This window comes from Chiloscyllium punctatum, chromosome 31, assembly GCF_047496795.1.
Source record: "Chiloscyllium punctatum isolate Juve2018m chromosome 31, sChiPun1.3, whole genome shotgun sequence".
Lineage (NCBI taxonomy): Eukaryota > Metazoa > Chordata > Chondrichthyes > Orectolobiformes > Hemiscylliidae > Chiloscyllium > Chiloscyllium punctatum.
Window position 1 is genome coordinate 64,927,843 of NC_092769.1, and position 20,137 is coordinate 64,947,979.

A 20,137-nucleotide genomic window follows, 5' to 3' on the forward strand; every position below is an offset into this window, starting at 1 on the left:
AGGTGTCTACGCCCTCGGCCTAGTCTGCCAGGCCCGGAGATGAAAGAGGCCAGACTCCAGGTTTCAATTACAAATTCTGTTTATTCTTTAAACCTCTGCACAAACAAAAAAAAAATTCCAAAGGATTCGTTGATTTTTTTTTGTTGGTAAAGTGAAAGGGCTCTCCAGAGGAGCTCAAAATATCAGTCACAGACTCTGGTCACTCTCACAGGATGAGGGCCCAGGTCACCAGTCACTCCCACACTGTACAGACACCAGACTCTGGTCACTCTCACAGGATGAGGGCCCAGGTCACCAGTCACTCCCACACTGTACAGACACCAGGCCCTGGTCATTCGCACAGAGACTGTGTGTGTGGGGTGGGGCGGGGGTGTGGTGGTGAGAGGTGAGAGAAGGAAGCGCAAGATAACCGCTGGGTAAAGAGGACTTTAAAATTATTTGACTTGAACACTCCCCTCCCGCCCGAACACAGCACGATCTGCATCCTCACTGACTTGACCTTTCGAGGGAGACATGACGATGCTCACAGTCCACACCAGCCCTGGCTTTGCATCTCCTGCACGGTCTGGTGGCAAAAGACGTGGGTCTTAACTATGGAGGAGTGGCACAGGCAGCTAATTCAGAGTGTACTGAAATCAAGAGGAGATGAAATGGACCCTCAATTAACCTCCTCCCCCACAGGACGCTCGACAGACCAACAGATTCACCCGCCCTTTTGCTCACTTCAGAGGCAGCTCCAATGGGGATTGTGAAACGAAAAGACGCTGGATGGTTAAGGGCCCATTTGAAAGCTCCAAACTCAGCCCTCTCCCTTACACTTCCATCAGAATTTTCTAAAGCAGCATCTAGAAGGGATGCTGAATGGACCCGGTCAGACTCCCTCCCTTTAAGTGCCTGTGGGGCTGCAGTCAAAATGTGCAGAGGGGATTTCCAAAGTGAGAAACAGACCAAATAAACAGACATCGGCTCATATCTGTCACAGTTCACCAAAGCAAGGAAGGCCCATTTAAGAGGTGCCGGTTCAGAGGGGCGTGGGTCCAGGATCGGGAGGGAGGGGTTGGGGGCTGGAGTCAGTACGCGAGGTCAGAGGGGAACAGAGTTAGGGGTCGGGTCCCCCTTACATTCAGTGGGCATGACTTGAGTATCCCCACGTTCAGCAGCATTAAAGAGGGATAAATCACAGAGACCAGCACCCCCCCTCAGTCACCAGATAGTAGAGATGTGTGGAAAACTGGCAGAGACCACCACAAGCTGAGGGGAAAGCAAAAGTGCTACGTTTTCAGGTTCAAAAAGCCGTGTGCCACTCAGAAGAAGCCTGAACTTCCCCCCCCACCAACAGCACTGTGAAGTTCAACCGCTAACCATCAGCTATAGACAACAGGAATTGGAACAAACATTACTGAGCCTTTGGAAAAACAAAATAATGACAGGTTTGCCTTTCGGCCCATCCTTCGGGGAGTAACCCAACCTGCTGGAACAATGACTGGGGGCTCCTGGGTCCCAGCTCCTGAGCACTGACTTCCCCCACCCGCCTCCCGGACTCAAACAGGTCAATGGCTCTCAGAAAACCGCCACAAATTAAAAAAAAACACAGCCCTCAATCCAAACAGCTGAAGCACCACATTTAATACACTTGTAAATTAATACCCACCCCCTCCGCACACAGACGCACAATATTTCTCTCTCTCGTGCACACACACACAAACACACACTCTCACTACTGCTTCTGTCAAACCCTCTCACTCAATCAGTTTCTTGGCTTTGAAGAAGCGACGAAGGTAAAACACCTGCCAGGTTGCCAGGCCAATGAGGCAGCACATGGAAAAGATGCTGAAATACAGGACTCGGGCACTGGTCGACTCTGTACAGAGGGAGGGAGGGGGAGGGAGGGAGAGAAAGAGTTCAGTTTAATTCATGTGAAGGCCTTTCTGCTCCCCCTTTTTGATAAGAATACAGTGTTACAGCCTCGATTTTGCTATCTCCAAACAAGTGCTTTGCTCGGGAATTATCGACCTCTTGCCATGGAAGGATTCAATGGCCTCTCTCGAGGGATGTCCCAGACATTCACACCCTGCCGAATACAAAATCTTTGTTGCCGTCTGAAATGGGAGATGGCTCATTTTAAAACCGTATTCCTCCCCACCTCCCATCCGCGTTCTAGTCTATCCCCCTCCATCCTTTCAGCATCCACCCGACAGGAATCTTGCACGTCTCACTCAGTTTCAAACAGCCCTCAGTGAGGGATGGAGTATGTCTCGCCACTCTCTGACCGTGAGTAACTTCGCCACCCCCCCCCCACCCCCGGCGACACTGCTCCCTCACAGAGCGCGTGCCCGAGCGTGTAGGTGCCCAGGCATGGTTTGTAACTTGGAACCAAAGCACGCAGTAGGCAACAACTTGGCGCCCAAGCCCCATCCGAAACAGGCACCAGTGCAATGCAATCGCTACAAATGTTCGCTTAACACATTCCTGTGACAAAGGGCTCAGTGCTCAAACAGGTTGGACCGGGAGCTGCAGGAGCTTCCATGGTTTATCTTCATAAATTATTCCTCCGTGGGATATGGGCAACATTTACTGTCCATTCCCAATTACCCAGAGAGTCCAACCACGTCACGGTGGGGTCTGTAGCCCCCGACTGGGTAACGGCAGCAGATTTCTGCTCCCTGAAGGACACTGTGCACCCGATGTGTTGTTTACATCTATCAACAGACTGACTTGATTAGAGACTTGAAGAGGAGCTTGAGGCGCAGGATGCCAAGGGGATGCTTATTCTTGTGAGAGAGCCACTAACATGAGGGGAGACGGTTTCACAACCAGAGGGCTCCACTGTCCTACACAAATAAGGAGAAAAGGTGCCCTCTCAGACCATAGGAGCTCCTTACCTCGACAGCACTGGGAGCTGGGTCATTGAATTTCTTCATAGTGCAATTCAAGAGACAAGGATTACGGTGGGGGGAGGGGAGGGGGTGGAGGAGTTGTCGAGAAGACAGCCCAGATCTGGAACTCAATCGGATGTGGAGCAGGGTCGAGGGGCCAAATGGGCTGCACCTATGTTCTTAACTGCCTCGACACGGCTCCTTTCACGACAGGACACCCCACACATTGCCAGCCCTCAGTCAACATTATTCCCACTCCTGGCGTGGCTCACAGGTGCTGGCCTGAAACCCATGACCCACAGGGCAACAAGTCAACCACATGCCCCCAGGGGCCAGTCCTTTTTTATGGAACGGGATAACATCAGGGATGTCTCCTTCCGAATCAGGTATCAACCCAAAAGCTCCACAAGCGCTCTCAAGTTGGCCTCGATCGACATCGCAAAACGTGATTGTTGTCTCGTGACCGTGCGAGGGAGCCGTCTGGAGAAAGCGAGGACCGCAGACGCTGGGGAGTCAGAGTTGGGAAGGCACAGCTGGTCAGGCAGCATCCGAGGAGCAGGGCACAAGGTCTTCATCGGGAATGTGGAGGCCACCCCCGCGGCCCCCCCCCCCACATTCCTGACAACGGGCTTATGCCCCCCCCCCACATTCCTGACGACGGGCTTATGCCTGAAACGTGAACTCTCCTGCTTCTCGGATGCTGCCCGACCGGCTGTGCCTTTTCCAGCGCCACACTTTCCCGACTCGGAGGAAGCTGCTGCAATTACCTACATTCGAACAGCGTTCCAAAGCCAGGACTCCGGGCGTCAAGAATTGGAAGGCTGCCTCGAGGTGGTGTACAAATTCTGGCTCTTAAAAAAAAAGGACTTTTCACACTGGGGGATTAACCTTGAGGCCTGAATGCAAGGCCTCACTATTTCTGGAGTCCATGGGCCTAGCTGAGATATTTATCTATGTATACTGACTGCCGCACATTGAACAGGATAGCTGGCTCAACGTGGGGTGGCCAGGAAGGTGCTTTTAGGAGACATTAAATCCATAAGCACGAGTGTCAGCACAGAGAGGGGCACCAACTGAAATAGGACAGCCCTGGGGGTTTCCCCAAGCAGAAGGGTGCGCGAGTTCAAGAAAAGGAGAAGCTGTACCATTGGTGTCCCTCATCTCCTCCTCACGCTGCTTCATGTAGGCAAAGTCATTGACAATGGATTCCGAGAGGTCCTCCAGCCGTCGCAGCTCCACCTCCAGGGGCTTCAGCTTCTCTGCCTTCGCAATCTGGATACAGACAGAGAGAGAGAGAGAGACTGAAAAGGGAATCGCAGACGCTCTTACGGGATCCCCCTCACTGCCTCCGAACCCCCTCAGCTCTCCACGCAACGGGCTACAGCGACATGCACGTTCGCAGGGGGAAGACGGCAGCTCCAGGGATCAGAGTCAGGCAAGACACAGAACAGGAGTTAGGGAACACAGAGGCGGGAGCTCACCGAGTGGGGCAAGTACAACTCAACATCAAAGTGCAAGGAGAAGGGGGCCAGCAACAGGAGGAGACAGGGCACAGTGGAAAGAGACTGCTCTGGAACAGGAACATCAGGGAGAGATCGAAAGGTCTGTTTTTGTGCAGATCCAGTCGCACTCCCCCCCCCCCCGCCAACTGCCCCACCAACACCATCCCACCAAGAGGAGAGGATAAGAGGTCAGAACTCACATCTTCGTAGTTCTTGGCTTCCACGCCGTGTTTGGTGTTGAGAATAATCAGCTGGTCGGGAACTCGGAAATGGCCTGGAGGCAAGGTGGGAGAAACGGCAAAAACCTCAATTTTGGACATTCAACCAAACAATCTCCACCCGACCCCAGACAGAGACTGCCTCTCCTGCCCATCCTGACCTGGAATCCCCTTACTCATTCCCGCAAACGCACCTCGCCGCAAACCCCCCCCCCCCCCCCCCCCCCCCCCCCCCCCACTCAGCCCCAACCTTGTCAAGGTCTGTCTCTAATGCTGCATTCGGATTCCCTCCCAACCACGACTGCCATTCCTGGGGTAGGGTTGTCAGGGACAGGCTGGGCTGTATTAGAACAGAGTCAGCCCCGGGTTTCAGGAAGGAAGGGCTGGGAATCAGGATAGAGGGAGCTAGCTCAGAATAGCAGGTAAAAGCCTCTTATCAGCACGACGGCTCAATGGTTAGCACTGCTGCCTCTCTGCATAGATTGGCCGTGCTAAATTGTCCCATAGTACCCAGAGATGTGCAGGTGAGGGTGGATTGGCCATGCTAAATTGCCCCATAGTGTCCAAGATATATCTGTTTTTAAAAAAAAACTCTGGATATAAAAACCTCAGATCTAAAGCCTCTCCGGGTCACAGAGACTGTGAAACTACCACCTACACCTGCAGGTTTCCACCCAGTCACAAATACCTCTCAGGGAGGGGAAATCTGCTGCCCTTATCCGGTCTGGCCCACAGTAACGTGACCCAGAAACAGCCGAGAAAGCTGGAAGCCTGTACCTCAGCGATCCCCCCCTCCCCGCCCTGCTGACCCCTCCACACACCTGCAGGAAGGCGGCTCTCGAAGCAGATCTCAAACATGTCATAGTCGTCGGTTGTGAAGGCAAACTTGCCCTTACTCGCCTCCTCCTTGGAGTACAGGATGTGGCCGGACGAATCCGTCACCTGGAGGGTGAGGGAACAAAGGGGATGAGAGCCTCAGACCCAATGACTAGGCCCAGACCAGCCTTGGTAACCAAACAGCGGCTCAGATTTCCCACGTGCCCAGCCCCAGTGCGGTGATCCTTCAACCTGGAATGGCGGTGGTAACCGCAGAGGTCGAGGGATCACAGCATAGAGATCAGCAATTCTGCGCGTGCGTGTTGGAGGAGAACAGGTAAATGAAATGACCTCACTGCAAACAGCATGATCAGAATCGACCCCAAATAAGACTTGATTACGAAAGATCAGGAGTTACCCAGTTACTGCACAGCCGCCAAGTGTGGAACAATAGAAAGATGAGAGGATTGGAGTCCTGGAAGGCTTGACAGAGATAGGGAAGAGACGGATTTCGACCCCAGGGCTTGCAGAGTTGCGGGTGCCCCCCCGCCCCCGCCCCCCCCCCCACTTGTAGCAACCTAGTTCAGCCCTTGCACCTCAGCAGGAGACAGGCCTTTCAGTCCAACCAATCCATAATGACCTTGTTCCCAAACTAAACTGGTCCCTCTCACCTTAAAAACACCCCCCCCCCCCCCAAGTCTTGAAATCCCCCACCCTAGGGAAAAGACAGCTGCCGTTCACCTCATCTATATCCCTCATGATTTTATAAAGCTCCTCAACCTCCTACTGTACAGTGAAAGAAGTCCCAGTCTATCCAATCTCTCCCGTAGCCTCAAACCCTCATTATCTAGCAACATCCTGGCAAGGCGTTTCTGAGCTCTGGCCAATTTAATAGTACCCTCCCATCAGAACTGGGGACACGACTCCTGCAGAGGCCCCACCAACTTCAACGTGACTTGCCAACCCCTAGACTCAAAAACGTCTGAGGAACAAAGGCAAGCATCAGAAAAACCTGCTTAATGACCAGCTCAGTGCACTGTCCATGGTCAGGGGTGGCCAGGCAACAGCGAACAGAAAACCCAGATCATCCCGGCAGGTCTGAAAGGCCGCACTGAGCAGCGATCGCCTCAGTCCAGACACCACGACTGAGACAGTCATCATGCACTGGGTTAAACTGACCCACACCACCCTTTATCCCTACTTATCCTCCCCAGCCCCAAACCCAGTTCCTCTCCTGTATATATATCCATGAGCCCCACCCCCCCCCCCACAGACAGACAACAGCCAACTGTTCTGACCAACTTTTCCCCCCCCCACCCCACCCCATCACCAACCCAGCTCTGTCTTTTCCCATCCCTCAGCCACACATCTGCACCAGCCACCTCTTCTCTTCCCAAAAAAAAAGACCCACTGTCCCTCTGCCCTCACTGTACCCTCATGTCCAAACTCCCCTTTTCTCAACAAAGCAGCATTTTGACAATTTGCCCCATTCTTCCTGGAGCTCCACAAGCCCCCAGGCCTGCGGTGGGGGTAGGAACAGGGAATATTAAGCTCCCCACTGCCTTTTCCAGGGTAATAAAGGCTGGGCCTAGCCAACAGCACCCCCACTGCCTCAGACAAACATTAAAATGTGTCCCGCCCCAGCTCTCTGAATTCACGAGTGACACGCGACGTGGCTCTGACTCTCCGCCTCACCACCACACCCCATCACCTTCCCCAACACAGGCCAGCTAGATGAGGCCACTCTCAGCCAATTGCGTTCCCACCTTCCCCACCTATCCCCGGGGATTTCCCATCTCCCCATTCCGGCAGCAAATCCACTTAAGGATCCATCAGCAGCTCTCCGCCCTCCTGAACCACCACGTGTCGCAACAGAAGACCCACCACCTGGAACCACAGCAGGATCTTGACACCTTTGCTACTCCAGTGGTTTCACTGTCGCTGCAGCTGTTATCCTGGTCTCATGGGAGCAGCAGTCACCCTCCATTAAAGAACAAACCCCCAGGCCCGAAAGACAGACTCAGGCTCTATCCCCTAGACTACTCACAACATCTGCATCAAGTCAGACCCGGAGAGGAGCTTTCAATTAATTATGATTAGATTAGGTTTGTTACAGTGTGGAAACAGGCCCTTCGGCCCAACTAGTCCACATTGACCTGCCATTCCCCTACATTTACCCTTTCACCTAACACTACGGACAATTGAGCATGGCCAATCCACCCTAACCTACACATCTTTGGACTGTGGGAGGAAACCGGAGCACCCGGAGGAAACCCACACAGACACGGGGAGAATGTGCAAACTCCACACAGACAGTTGCCTGAGGCTGGAATTGAACCCAGGTCTCTGGCGCTGTGAGACAGCAGTGCTAACCACTGTGCCATCCATTATCGAACCATATTCCCGCATCCGCAGCACCCTGCTGTCTGACCATTTCCCTCTGCTCCAGGGATTCCCTGTTGCTTTATTTGCCAACTCAATCTCACCCAGCTGCCCACTGAGGTCCACTTCCTGGAAACAATGCTGCAAGTTACAATTTCACTGCTGTGGGGGGAAATGGCCAATTCCTCCCCTCCCCCCCCCCCAACACTCTCCCCCCCTCCCCGTTTCCTCCCCTCCCCCCTCAACACTCTCCCCCCTCCCCGTTTCCTCCCCTCCCCCCCCCAACACTCTCCCCCCTCCCCGTTTCCTCCCCTCCCCCCCAACACTCTCCCCCCTCCCCGTTTCCTCCCCTCCCCCCCCAACACTCTCCCCCCCTCCCCGTTTCCTCCCCTCCCCCCCCAACACTCTCCCCCCCTCCCCGTTTCCTCCCCTCCCCCCCCAACACTCTCCCCCCCTCCCCGTTTCCTCCCCTCCCCCCCCAACACTCTCCCCCCCTCCCCGTTTCCTCCCCTCCCCCCCCAACACTCTCCCCCCCTCCCCGTTTCCTCCCCTCCCCCCCCAACACTCTCCCCCCCTCCCCGTTTCCTCCCCTCCCCCCCCAACACTCTCCCCCCCTCCCCGTTTCCTCCCCTCCCCCCCCAACACTCTCCCCCCCTCCCCGTTTCCTCCCCTCCCCCCCCAACACTCTCCCCCCCTCCCCGTTTCCTCCCCTCCCCCCCCAACACTCTCCCCCCCTCCCCGTTTCCTCCCCTCCCCCCCCAACACTCTCCCCCCCTCCCCGTTTCCTCCCCTCCCCCCCAACACTCTCCCCCCCTCCCCGTTTCCTCCCCTCCCCCCCCAACACTCTCCCCCCTCCCCCCCAACACTCCCCCCCTCCCCGTTTCCTCCCCTCCCCCCCCAACACTCTCCCCCCTCCCCCCCAACACTCCCCCCCTCCCCGTTTCCTCCCCTCCCCCACTCCCGCTCCCCCCCCCTCCCTCCCCCTCTCCCCCACTCCCCCCCCAACTCCCCCCCTCCCCCCCCACTCTCTCCCCTCCCCTCCTCTCCCCCCCCACTCTCCCCCCTCCCCTCCTCTCCCCCCCCACTCTCTCCCCTCCCCTCCTCTCCCCCCCCACTCTCTCCCCTCCCCCTCCCCGTTGTTTTCTCCCTCCCTCCCCCCCCCCTCACCTTCAGGTCTGTCCTCCCTCCCGGTTGCTCACTCAGCTCATACTCCCCGGTCACCAGGACGTCTTTGTGTATCTCCTCGCGGAGACACTTCCTGGAGTTGGCGGGGAGCTGGAAGGAGATGGAGTGCGCCCGGGGGACGAGGCTGAGCGAGGCCGCCAGCACCAGCAGCGCGGAGGCGACGAGCGGGGCCATGGCCGGGCACTGGGGAGTCGGGCGGTCCGCGCGGCCTGCACTTCCGCTTCCGGCCGAAGGACGTGGCGCGCACTCGCTGAAGCCGCGGGAAACTCCTTCCGGGTCAGTTTCCGCGGGCCCCCCCCTTCCCATGGGCCGCCTCGCGGGAGGGCAGACCGGGCATGCGCAGCGTCTCTCCCTCTCTGCGCACAACAAATGGGTGGAGCCAGCCTCAGGGGCATTGTGGGATAGAGGAGGACCAGGAGCTCTGGGAGGCTGGGAGGAGGGTGATAGATACATGATGTGGGGGAGGTGGACTGGGATGGATCAAGTTAAAAATCACACAATACCATTTAAAAGGCATCTGGATGGGTACATGAATAGGAAGGGTTTGGAGGGATATGGGTGAAATGCTGGCAAATGGGACTAGATTAATTTAGATATCTGGCCAGCATAGATGAGATGGGCCGAAGGGTCTGTTTCCATGCTGTACATCTCTATAACCAGGTTATAGCCCAACAGGAAGCACTAGCTTTCAGCGCGCTGCTCCGTCATCAGATGGTTGTGGAGGGTAAGGTTATAACACACAGTTTTCAGGCAACTGAAATGACATATTGAACAAAATTGGGTTGCTAAGTCTTTCATCTTTTAGAATGGGTCGCAGGTTTCAGTTCGCTAATATGCAAATTCTCAGCACTTCTTTTAAGTCGCCTTCTTGAGGTCGCTTTAGGTTTTATAACAAAGGGTGACATCTCGGCTCAGACAGTGCATTTAAAGGTGTGAGGTCAGAGTCCGCCTGTGTCCCAGTCTTGAGTCAGACTGGTTCTATTTCCAAAGTGGAATTTATAAAATATTACATTTGTTGAGCAAAATAGAATGTATCCATGAATATAATTTGTCAAGACAGAGGGATGGACGGAGGGACGATCCCTACGGTGTGGAAACAGGCCCTTCCACCCAACAAGTCCACAACGACCTTCCGAACAGTAACCCACCCAAACCTATTTCCCTATCCTATTACTCTATATTTACCCTAACTATGCACCAAACCTACACATCCCTGAACACTATGGGCAATTTAGCATGGCCAATTCACTGAACCTGCACATCTTTGGATGGGGGTGGGAGGGGAGTGAGAGGATGATGGGAGACAGCGGGTGAGGGGTGGAGAGAGGATGGGGAAAGGATAGAGGGGGTGCAGAGGGTGAGGTGGGAGGGAGACGGTGAGAGGGAAGGAGTGAGGGGTGGGACTTGGGGGAAGGGATGATGGTATGGGTGCGAAGGGAGGGGTGTGACCAGGGGGTGGGAGAATGAGGGGATGGAGGGGAGAAGGAAGGGAGAGAGGATGGGTGGTGGTAAGAGGGAGGTGGGGGTAGAGGAAATGAAGGTGAAGAGGGCTGTGGGGCAGGAGAGGGAAGAGGGGTGAGGTGGGAAGGGAGAGGGTGAGAGTAGATGGGGGAAGGAGAGGGTGGTAAAGAGTGGGGGGAGTTGGAAGAATGCAAGAGGGGAGGGGTTTGGGGTGGGAGAGGGTGAGAGGGGATTGGGAATGAGGGGGTTGAGAAGGGAAGGGTGAGAGGAGAGGGAGTGGATTGGGGAAGTGGGAGAGAGTAAGGGTGCAGGGAGGGGGGGAAGGAGGATGGGAGAGAGAGGAGGGGGTTGGGACGAAGAAGGTGAGGGTGGGGACAGAGAGTGGAGGGTGTGAGAAGTGTGGGAAGGAGGGCGTTGAGAAGTGAGGGAGACATAGGGTGAGGGGGAAGGAGGCGGGAAAGGGGAGGGTGTGTAATGGGGAAGGGAGAGGGTGAGAGAGGAGGAGGAGGGTGGGGCGGGATGGAGAGGTTGAGTGGAGAGGTGAGAGTGGTGTGAGGGAGAGGGAGGTGGGTGATGGGGGAGGGAAACAAGAGAGGGAGGAGTGTGAGTGGTGTGGGAGAGGGGGAGAGTTGTGAGGGGCAAGGGAGGGGGAGGCTGAGGGAGAGAGTGGGCATGGACTGAGGGGGAATGTTCGATACTGTGGGTTGGCCCTGAGGGGGAGAGCAGTGTTGTCTGAGGCTGGGAGGATACTGAAGGGAAGGTAGAGGGAGAGTGATAGAGAAGTGGTTGACTGAGGGAGATGCAGGGTATTGAGGGAGTGGGGAGTAGACTGAGGGGGTAATGAGGGACAGAGGGGACTGAGTGAGGGGGGGTGAGCATTTTCACTTATTCTGCTTCTGATTTCTGATGCCCCCTGTCTGCTGTTTCTCCTTCCCTTGTGATATTACTTGCCTCTTCACTACCCTGCTCTATTTTTCATTTTGATTTTTTTAAAAGTCGGCTTCAATTGAACTACCCTGCCCAAACTAATTTGTTTGAAACCCTATCTACAAATCGCAGGTGTACAGTTTCATCAGGTTATTGATCCCAGTATAACTGGAATGAATTCCATCCTAATCCACCTGCTCTCTCTTTCCCCAGGCCTGGCACCCATTTCTCTCCCCACACCAATCTTTGAGACCAGCGTTTGGCCTCTCTAATCTTATTTGTTGTACGCTAATTTGCACACAGGTCGTGTCGTAATCCGGAGATTATTAGCTTCATGGCTGTGTTTTAATTTAGTGCCTGGTTTACTCCTTCCTTCTTGTATCTATGTCATTCACACTAATGTGGAACGTGACAACTGAATCCTTCCCCTTCAACTCCCGCGTTCCTCTCCAGTGAACAAGAGCTGGCCTGAATTGGAACATGGATTTAATCGTGGTCAGTGGGAGGTGATGCACTTTGGAAGGAAGGACCAGTCAAGGAAATTCAGAGGGATCTCAGAGTGCTTGTCCCCAGGCCCCTGAAGGTGGCAGAGCCGGTTAATGGGGTTGTTAAGGGCGGCATGGGGGGATACTTGTCTTTGGATGTAGGTTTGCTCGCTGAGCTGGAAGGTTCATTTCCAGACGTTTCGTCACCCTTCTAGGTAACATCTTCAGTGGGCCTCAGGCAAAGCAATGCTGAAACTTCCTGCTTTCTATTTATATGTTTGGGTTGGTAATGTTATTTCCTGTGGTGAAGTCATTTCCTGTGGTGAAGTCACTTCCTGTTCCTTTTCTCAGGGGGTGGTAGATGGGGTCTAACTTGTTGAAAGAATTCCTGTTGGAATGCCATGCTTGTCTTTGTCAGTCATGGCACAGACTTAGTTGAAATCACATAACACCAGGTTATAGTCCAACAAGTTTATTTGGAAGCACTAACTTTTGGAGCACTGCTCCTTCATCAGGTGGTTGTAGAGTTTAAGACCGTAGGGCACAGAATTCATATGGCAGACGGCGTAGACTACAAGAGCAGGGAGGTTATGTTGGAGCTGTGAGGAGGTGAGGACTGCAGATGCTGGAGATCAGAGTCGAGGAGTGTGGTGCTGGAAAAACACAGCCGGTCAGGCAGCATCCGAGGAGCAGGGGAATCGACGTTTCGAGCGTGAGTTCTGGGCTTACGCTGGAAACGTCGACCCTCCTGCTCCTCGGATGCTGCCTGACCGGCTGTGCTTTCCCAGCGCCACACTTTTGGACTGTGTTGGAGCTGGACCGAACTTGGGTTACGCCACAGCTGGGGTACTATGTACAGTCCTGGTCGCCGCATTAACGGAAGGAGGTGATGGCGCTGAAGGGCGCAGAGCTGATTTACCAGGACGTTCTCTGGGTTGAAGCTTTTCAGGGGCTGGATGGGCTGGAGAGTTGTTTCCTGGAGAGTAGACAGGGCTGAAAGGGGGCCTGATTACGAGGGGTACATCCAGAGTCAGCAGAAAGTGGACATTCCCCTTAGTCAAAGGGTCAGGAACAAGGGGAGTTCTGGAGTGAAAAGCAGGAAGTTTAGAAGGCATTTGAGCTAGCAGAAGGTGGTGTGGGTCTGGAATGGGCTGCCAGGGAGGGTAGCTAAGGTCGGGAAACCTCATAATCCTTAAAACCTACGGGACCAGTGTGGGACTGATATAGGCAGTAGCACATTCTTAATGGTATACATTTACAGTAATCGGCCAGTAAACTGCATAATTCTATGAATCTTGATGTCGATAGGCAACACCTTAATTTTTAAAAACATGCGTACAAAGGGCAGGTCTCAGAACCAGGGAATACAATCGATGGGATTCAAGACTGAAATGAGGCGAAATGAATTATTCAGTCAGGGGTGGGTCCGTTAACACAGAGCACTGTGAAGGGCCACTCAGTGAGTATGTTCAAGACAGAGAGGAGGGATTGAGCCATAGGGAGAGGCCGAAAGGCTGAGGTTATTTTCCCTGGAGCGTCAGAGGCTGATGTTTCTAAAATCATGAGGGACGCAGAGAAGGTGAATAAGCAATGTGTCCGCCCCCCCACCTCCCCACCAAGCTCGGGATAGGGAAGTCCAAAACGAATAGGTGAGGCGGGGGCTGACCTGCGGGCAATTTTTCTCACGCAGAGGGTGGTGCACGTATGGAACGAGCCGCTAGAGGAAGCAGGTGCAGTTACAGCAGTTAAAAGACATTTGGACGGGTACGTGGATAGGAAATGTTCAGAGGAATACGGGCCACGTTACAGGCAAATGGGACTAGATCAGTTTATGATGCCTGGTCAGCACGGGTGAGTTGGACCGAAGGGTCTGTTTCCATGCTGTCTGACCGTATGAGCAGTACTGTAGGGTCAGCCATGTTCTAGTTGAACGGCAGAGCTGGCTCGAGGGGCCGAGTGGTCTTGGTCCAGCTGTCACCCCTGGACCGTTCCAGTCAGTCTCCTCAAGACAGCCCCTCAGGCCTTGACTGGAATGCGGGGCCCAGAATAGAACAAAGACACTGCAGCTGAGTCTTAATCTGTGTTTCTGAAATGCTTGGCAAGTCTCCCTGCTTTCGTTCTTTGTGTCTCTATTAATAAAGTCAAGGTTACCATTGAAATAGTTTCTGAACTTCATATTTTCTCCTTCATGAAAAGCACAATCCCCAGCTAACCTCCCTCCTCCACAAATCTCCGTCGCTGTTCCTCTGAAATTTGACCAAACATGATGCTTCTCATCCGTCTCCCTCTGACAGCACTCTTCATCGTCATGTGTATTTTCACCGTCCGAGTTACAATAAATTCTACTTCCCTGCCAGAGTCCGATTGCCCGTTTCTCACTGGCCTCTTCACAACGCAAGAGCAAGGCCGTTGGGCCCCTCTTGACGCTGTGCTGGCCCTCCAAGGTGATCAGTTTGCCTCGCGCCGCTCTCCTGCTCCCTCCCGTCAACCCCTTGGCTTGCTTTATTTCCCATTAAACATCCTGTCCCCCCTCTTGATCGAACCCTGTGCTCTCAGCGCATTCCAGATGCCAACCATCCGCTAGTAAGACCTTTCTGGTGGTTGGGGAGACTAGAAAAGTTTAAAACAATTTAAAAATAAGATCAATGTCATTTAGCACCGCAAGGAGGAAATTTGTTTTCCTTTTATACTCAGGACAATGGACCTTTGGAAATTTCTACCCCAGAAGGTTTTGGAAGCTCAGTGTTTGAGTTTCAGATAGTATTTGTTCGATTATCAATGGTGTAAAGGGTTAGGTTGAAGTCTTCCATCAGCCATGATCACATTAAATGGAGCAGGCTAGATGGGTTGAATGGTCGACTTCACTCATAGCTGAGCAGGTCCTCCTTTGATAGCACTGTCAATGACATGTTCCATCACTTTACTGATGATTGAGAGAGACGGACGGGGCATTAATTGGCGAGTTGGATTTAGAATCAAAGAATCCCGACACCGTGGAAACGGGCCATTCAGCCCAACAAGTCCACACCAACCCTCTGAAGAGTAACCCTTCCAGGCACATTCCCCTACCCTATTCCTCGACATTTACTGCTGACTAATCCACCCTAACCTGCACACCCCTGGACACCATGGGACAATTTAGCATGGCCAATCCACCCTAACCTGCACATCCCTGGACACTATGGGACAATTTAGCACGGCCAATCCACCCTAACCTGCACACCCCTGGACACCATGGGACAATTTAGCATGGCCAATCCACCCCAACCTGCACATCCCTGGACACTATGGGACAATTTAGCACGGCCAATCCACCCTAACCTGCACATCCCTGGGCACTATGGGACAATTTAGCACGGCCAATCCACCCTAACCTGCACATCCCTGGGCACGATGGGACAATTTAGCATGGCCAATCCACCCTAACCTGCACATCCGTGGACACTATGGGACAATTTAGCACGGCCAATCCACCCTAACCTGCACACCCCTGGACAAGATGGGACAATTTAGCACGGCCAATCCACCCTAACCTGCACATCCCTGGGCACTATGGGACAATTTAGCACGGCCAATCCACCCTAACCTGCACATCCCTGGGCACGATGGGACAACTTAGCACGGCCAATCCACCCTAACCTGCACACCCCTGGACAAAATGGGACAATTTAGCACGGCCAATCCACCCTAACCTGCACATCCCTGGACACTATGGGACAATTTAGCACGGCCAATCCACCCTAACCTGCACACCCCTGGACAAAGTGGGACAATTTAGCACGGCCAATCCACCCTAACCTGCACACCCCTGGACACCATGGGACAATTTAGCATGGCCAATCCACCCCAACCTGCACATCCCTGGACACTATGGGACAATTTAGCACGGCCAATCCACCCTAACCTGCACATGCCTGGGCACTATGGGACAATTTAGCACGGCCAATCCACCCTAACCTGCACATCCCTGGGCACGATGGGACAATTTAGCACGGCCAATCCACCCTAACCTGCACATCCCTGGGCACGATGGGACAATTTAGCACGGCCAATCCACCCTAACCTGCACATCCCTGGGCACTATGGGACAATTTAGCACGGCCAATCCACCCTAACCTGCACATCCCTGGGCACGATGGGACAATTTAGCACGGCCAATCCACCCTAACCTGCACACCCCTGGACAAAATGGGACAATTTAGCACGGCCAATCCACCCTAACCTGCACACCCCTGGACAAGATGGGACAATTTAGCACGGCCAATCCACCCTAACCTGCACATCCCTGGGCACTATGGGACAATTTAGCACGGCCAATCCACCCTAACCTGCACATCCCTGGACACTATGGGACAATTTAGCACGGCCAATCCACCCTAACCTGTACATCCCTGGACACTATGGGACAATTTAGCATGGCCAATCCACCTGAACCTGCAGAGCCCTGGGCACTATGGGACAATTTAGCATGGCCAATCCACCCTAAACTGCAGATCCCTGGCACGATGGGACAATTTAGCACGGCCAATCCACCCTAACCTGCACATCCCTGGGCACTATGGGACAATTTAGCATGTCCAATCCACCCTAACCTGCACATCCCTGGGCACTATGGGACAATTTAGCATGGCCAATCCACCCTAACCTGCACATCCCTGGACACTGTGGGACAATTTAGCACGGCCAATCCACCCTAACCTGCACATCCCTGGACACTATGGTACAATTTAGCATGTCCAATCCACCCTAACCTGCACATCCCTGGGCACTATGGGGCAATTTAGCACGGCCAATCCACCCCAACCTGCACATCCCTGGGCACTATGGGACAATTTAGCACGGCCAATCCACCCTAACCTGCACATCCCTGGGCACTATGGGACAATTTAGTACGGCCAATCCACCCTAACCTGCACATCCCTGGGCACTATGGGGCAATTTAGCACGGCCAATCCACCTGAACCTGCAGATCCCTGGCACTATGGGACAATTTAGCACGGCCAATCCACCCTAACCTGCACATCCCTAGACACTATGGGACAATTTAGCACGGCAATCCACTCTAACCTGCACATCCCTGGACGCTATGGGGTAATTTAGCACCGCAAATCCACCCTAACCGGCACATCCCTGGACACTTATGGACGATTTCCCATGGCCAATCCACCCTAACCTACACAGCTTTGGACAGTATGGGGTAATTTATCATGGCCAATCCACCCTAACCTGCACATCCCTGGACACTATGGGGTAATTTAGCATGGCCAATCCACTCTAACCTATACATCCCTGGACACTATGGGACAATTTAGCACGGCCAATCCACCCTAACCTGCACATCCCTGGGTACTATGGGACAATTTAGCACGGCCAATTCACCCTAACCTGCACATCCCTGGGCACTATGGGACAATTTAGCACGGTCAATCTACCCTAACCAGCACATCCCTGGACACTATGAGGTAATTTAGTACAGCCAATCCACTCTAACCTACACATCCCTGGGCACTATGGGACAATTTAGCATGGCCAATCCACCTGAACCTGCAGATCCCTGGGCACTATGGGACAATTTAGCATGTCCAATCCACCCTAACCAGCACATCCCTGGACACTATGGGACAATTTAGCATGGCCAATCCACCCTAACCTGCACATCCCTGGGCACTATGGGACAATTTAGCATGTCCAATCCACCCTAACCTGTACATCCCTGGGCACTATGGGACAATTTAGCATGGCCAATCCACCCTAACCTGCACATCCCTGGGCACTATGGGACAATTTAGCATGTCCAATCCACCCTAACCTGTACATCCCTGGGCACTATGGGACAATTTAGCATGGCCAATCCACCCTAACCAGCACATCCCTGGACACTATGGGACAATTTAGCATGTCCAATCCACCCTAACATGCACATCCCTGGACACTATGGGGTAATTTAGCATGGCCAATCCACTCTAACCTATACATCCCTGGACACTATGGGACAATTTAGCACGGCCAATTCACCCTAACCTGCACATCCCTGGGTACTATGGGACAATTTAGCACGGCCAATTCACCCTAACCTGCACATCCCTGGGCACTATGGGACAATTTAGCACGGCCAATCTACCCTAACCAGCACATCCCTGGACACTATGAGGTAATTTAGTACGGCCAATCCACTCTAACCTACACATCCCTGGACACTATGGGACAATTTAGCATGGCCAATCCACCCTAACCTGCACATCCCTGGGCACTATGGGACAATTTAGCATGTCCAATCCACCCTAACCTGTACATCCCTGGGCACTATGGGACAATTTAGCATGGCCAATCCACCCTAACCTGCACATCCCTGGACACTATGGGACAATTTAGCATGTCCAATCCACCCTAACCTGCACATCCCTGGACACTATGGGGTAATTTAGCATGGCCAATCCACTCTAACCTATACATCCCTGGACACTATGGGACAATTTAGCACGGCCAATCCACCCTAACCTGCACATCCCTGGGTACTATGGGACAATTTACCACGGCCAATTCACCCTAACCTGCACATCCCTGGGCACTATGGGACAATTTAGCACGGCCAATCTACCCTAACCAGCACATCCCTGGACACTATGGGACAATTTAGCATGGCCAATCCACCCTAACCAGCACATCCCTGGACACTATGGGACAATTTAGCATGGCCAATCCACCCTAACCTGCACATCCCTGGGCACTATGGGACAACTTAGCACGGCCAATTCACCCTAACTTGCACATACCTTGACACTAATGGGACAATTTAGCACGGCCAATTCACCCTAACCTGCACATCTTTGGACTGTGGGATGAAACCAGAGCACCCAGAGGAAACCCACGCAGACACGGGGAGAATGTGCACACTCCACACAGACAATCGCCCGAGGCTGGAACCGAACCCGGGTCCCTGGCGCTGCGAGGCACCGTGCCGCTTATTTGTCCTGCTTTTGGTGGACAGGGCATACCTGGACAATCTTCCACATTGTTGAGTCGATGCTAATGCTATCACTGTTCTGGAACACCTTGGCCAGGCGTGTGACAAGGTCTGGAGCACAAGTCTTCAGTCCTATTGCCAGAATGTTGTCAGAGCCCGTGGCCATTGCCGTGTCCATTACCTCCAACTGTTTCTTGATATCACATGGAGCGAATCAAATTGTCTGAAGCTGCATCTGTGATGCTGGGGACCACTGGAGGAGGCCGAGTTGGCTCATCGACTTGACATTTCTGGCTGAAGCTTGCTGTGAATGCTTCAGCCTTGTCTTTCGCCCTGATGTGCTGTGCTCCTCCATCATTGAGGATGGGGATATTTGTGGAGCCTCCTCCTCCAGTGAGTTGTTAAACTGTTTACCACTGTTTACAACTAGATCTGTCAGGACTGTCATAAGACAGCACGTTCCAAATTGGTCCGAACATAATGTCCACCTGCACGACTACCATTTCCTTGCACTTGAGCCGTATCCTTCTGAACTCTCCCATCCATGTATTTATTCAAACGCCTTTTAAATATTGTTAATGTACCCTCTCACCCACTTCCTCTGGCAGCTCATTCCATCTGCGTACCACCCTCTGGGTAAAAAAGGGGTTGCCCCTCAGGTTCCCTTTTATTCTTTCCCCTCTCACCTTAAACTGATGCCCTCTCGTCCTCGATTCCCCAAACTTGTGGAAAAGACTGAGTGCACTCACCCTACCCATGCCTCTCATGATCTTATACACCTCTATAAGATCCCCCTCAGTCTCCTATGCTCTAAAGAAAACAGCCCTCACTTGTCCAACCTCTCCCTATAACTCAGTCCCTCGGGTCCTGGCAACATCCTTGTAAATTCCTTCCGCACTCTTTCCAGTTAAATAACATCCTTCCTATCGCATGGGGACCAAAACTGAACACAATACTCCATATTGGTCAGAATATTGAGTACAGGAGTTGGGAGGTCATGTTGCGGCTGTACAGGACATTAGTCCGGCCACTTTTGGAATATTGTGTGCAATTCTGGTCTCCTTCCTATCGGAAGGATGTTATGAAATTGAAAGGGTTCAGAAAAGATTTACAAGGATGTTGCCAGGGTTGGAGGGTTTGAGCTACAGGGAGAGGCTGAACAGGCTGGGGCTGTTTTCCCTGGAGCGTCGGAGGCTGAGGGGTAACCTTATAGAGGTTTATAAAATCATGAAGGGCATGGATAGGATAAACAGACAAGGTATTTTCCCTGGGGTGGGGGAATCCAGAACTAGAGGGCATAGGTTTAGAGTCAGAGGGGAAA

The 20,137-nt window shown here is 53.3% G+C and overlaps 1 protein-coding gene across 1 annotated transcript; it reads right to left on the reverse strand.

The window, feature by feature from the left end:
* Nucleotides 1–61: 61 nt before the first annotated feature.
* On the reverse strand, nucleotides 62–9,292 carry tmed10 (transmembrane p24 trafficking protein 10). The gene is made up of 5 exons (XM_072550896.1): nucleotides 8,962–9,292; nucleotides 5,418–5,538; nucleotides 4,579–4,652; nucleotides 4,022–4,148; nucleotides 62–1,861 (listed from the first exon to the last, which is right to left on the reverse strand). Exons 1-5 carry the CDS (start codon nucleotides 9,283–9,285, stop codon nucleotides 1,740–1,742), a joined length of 768 nt encoding a protein of 255 aa, XP_072406997.1. The 5' UTR covers nucleotides 9,286–9,292; the 3' UTR covers nucleotides 62–1,739.
* Between the last annotated feature and the right edge of the window lie 10,845 nt (nucleotides 9,293–20,137).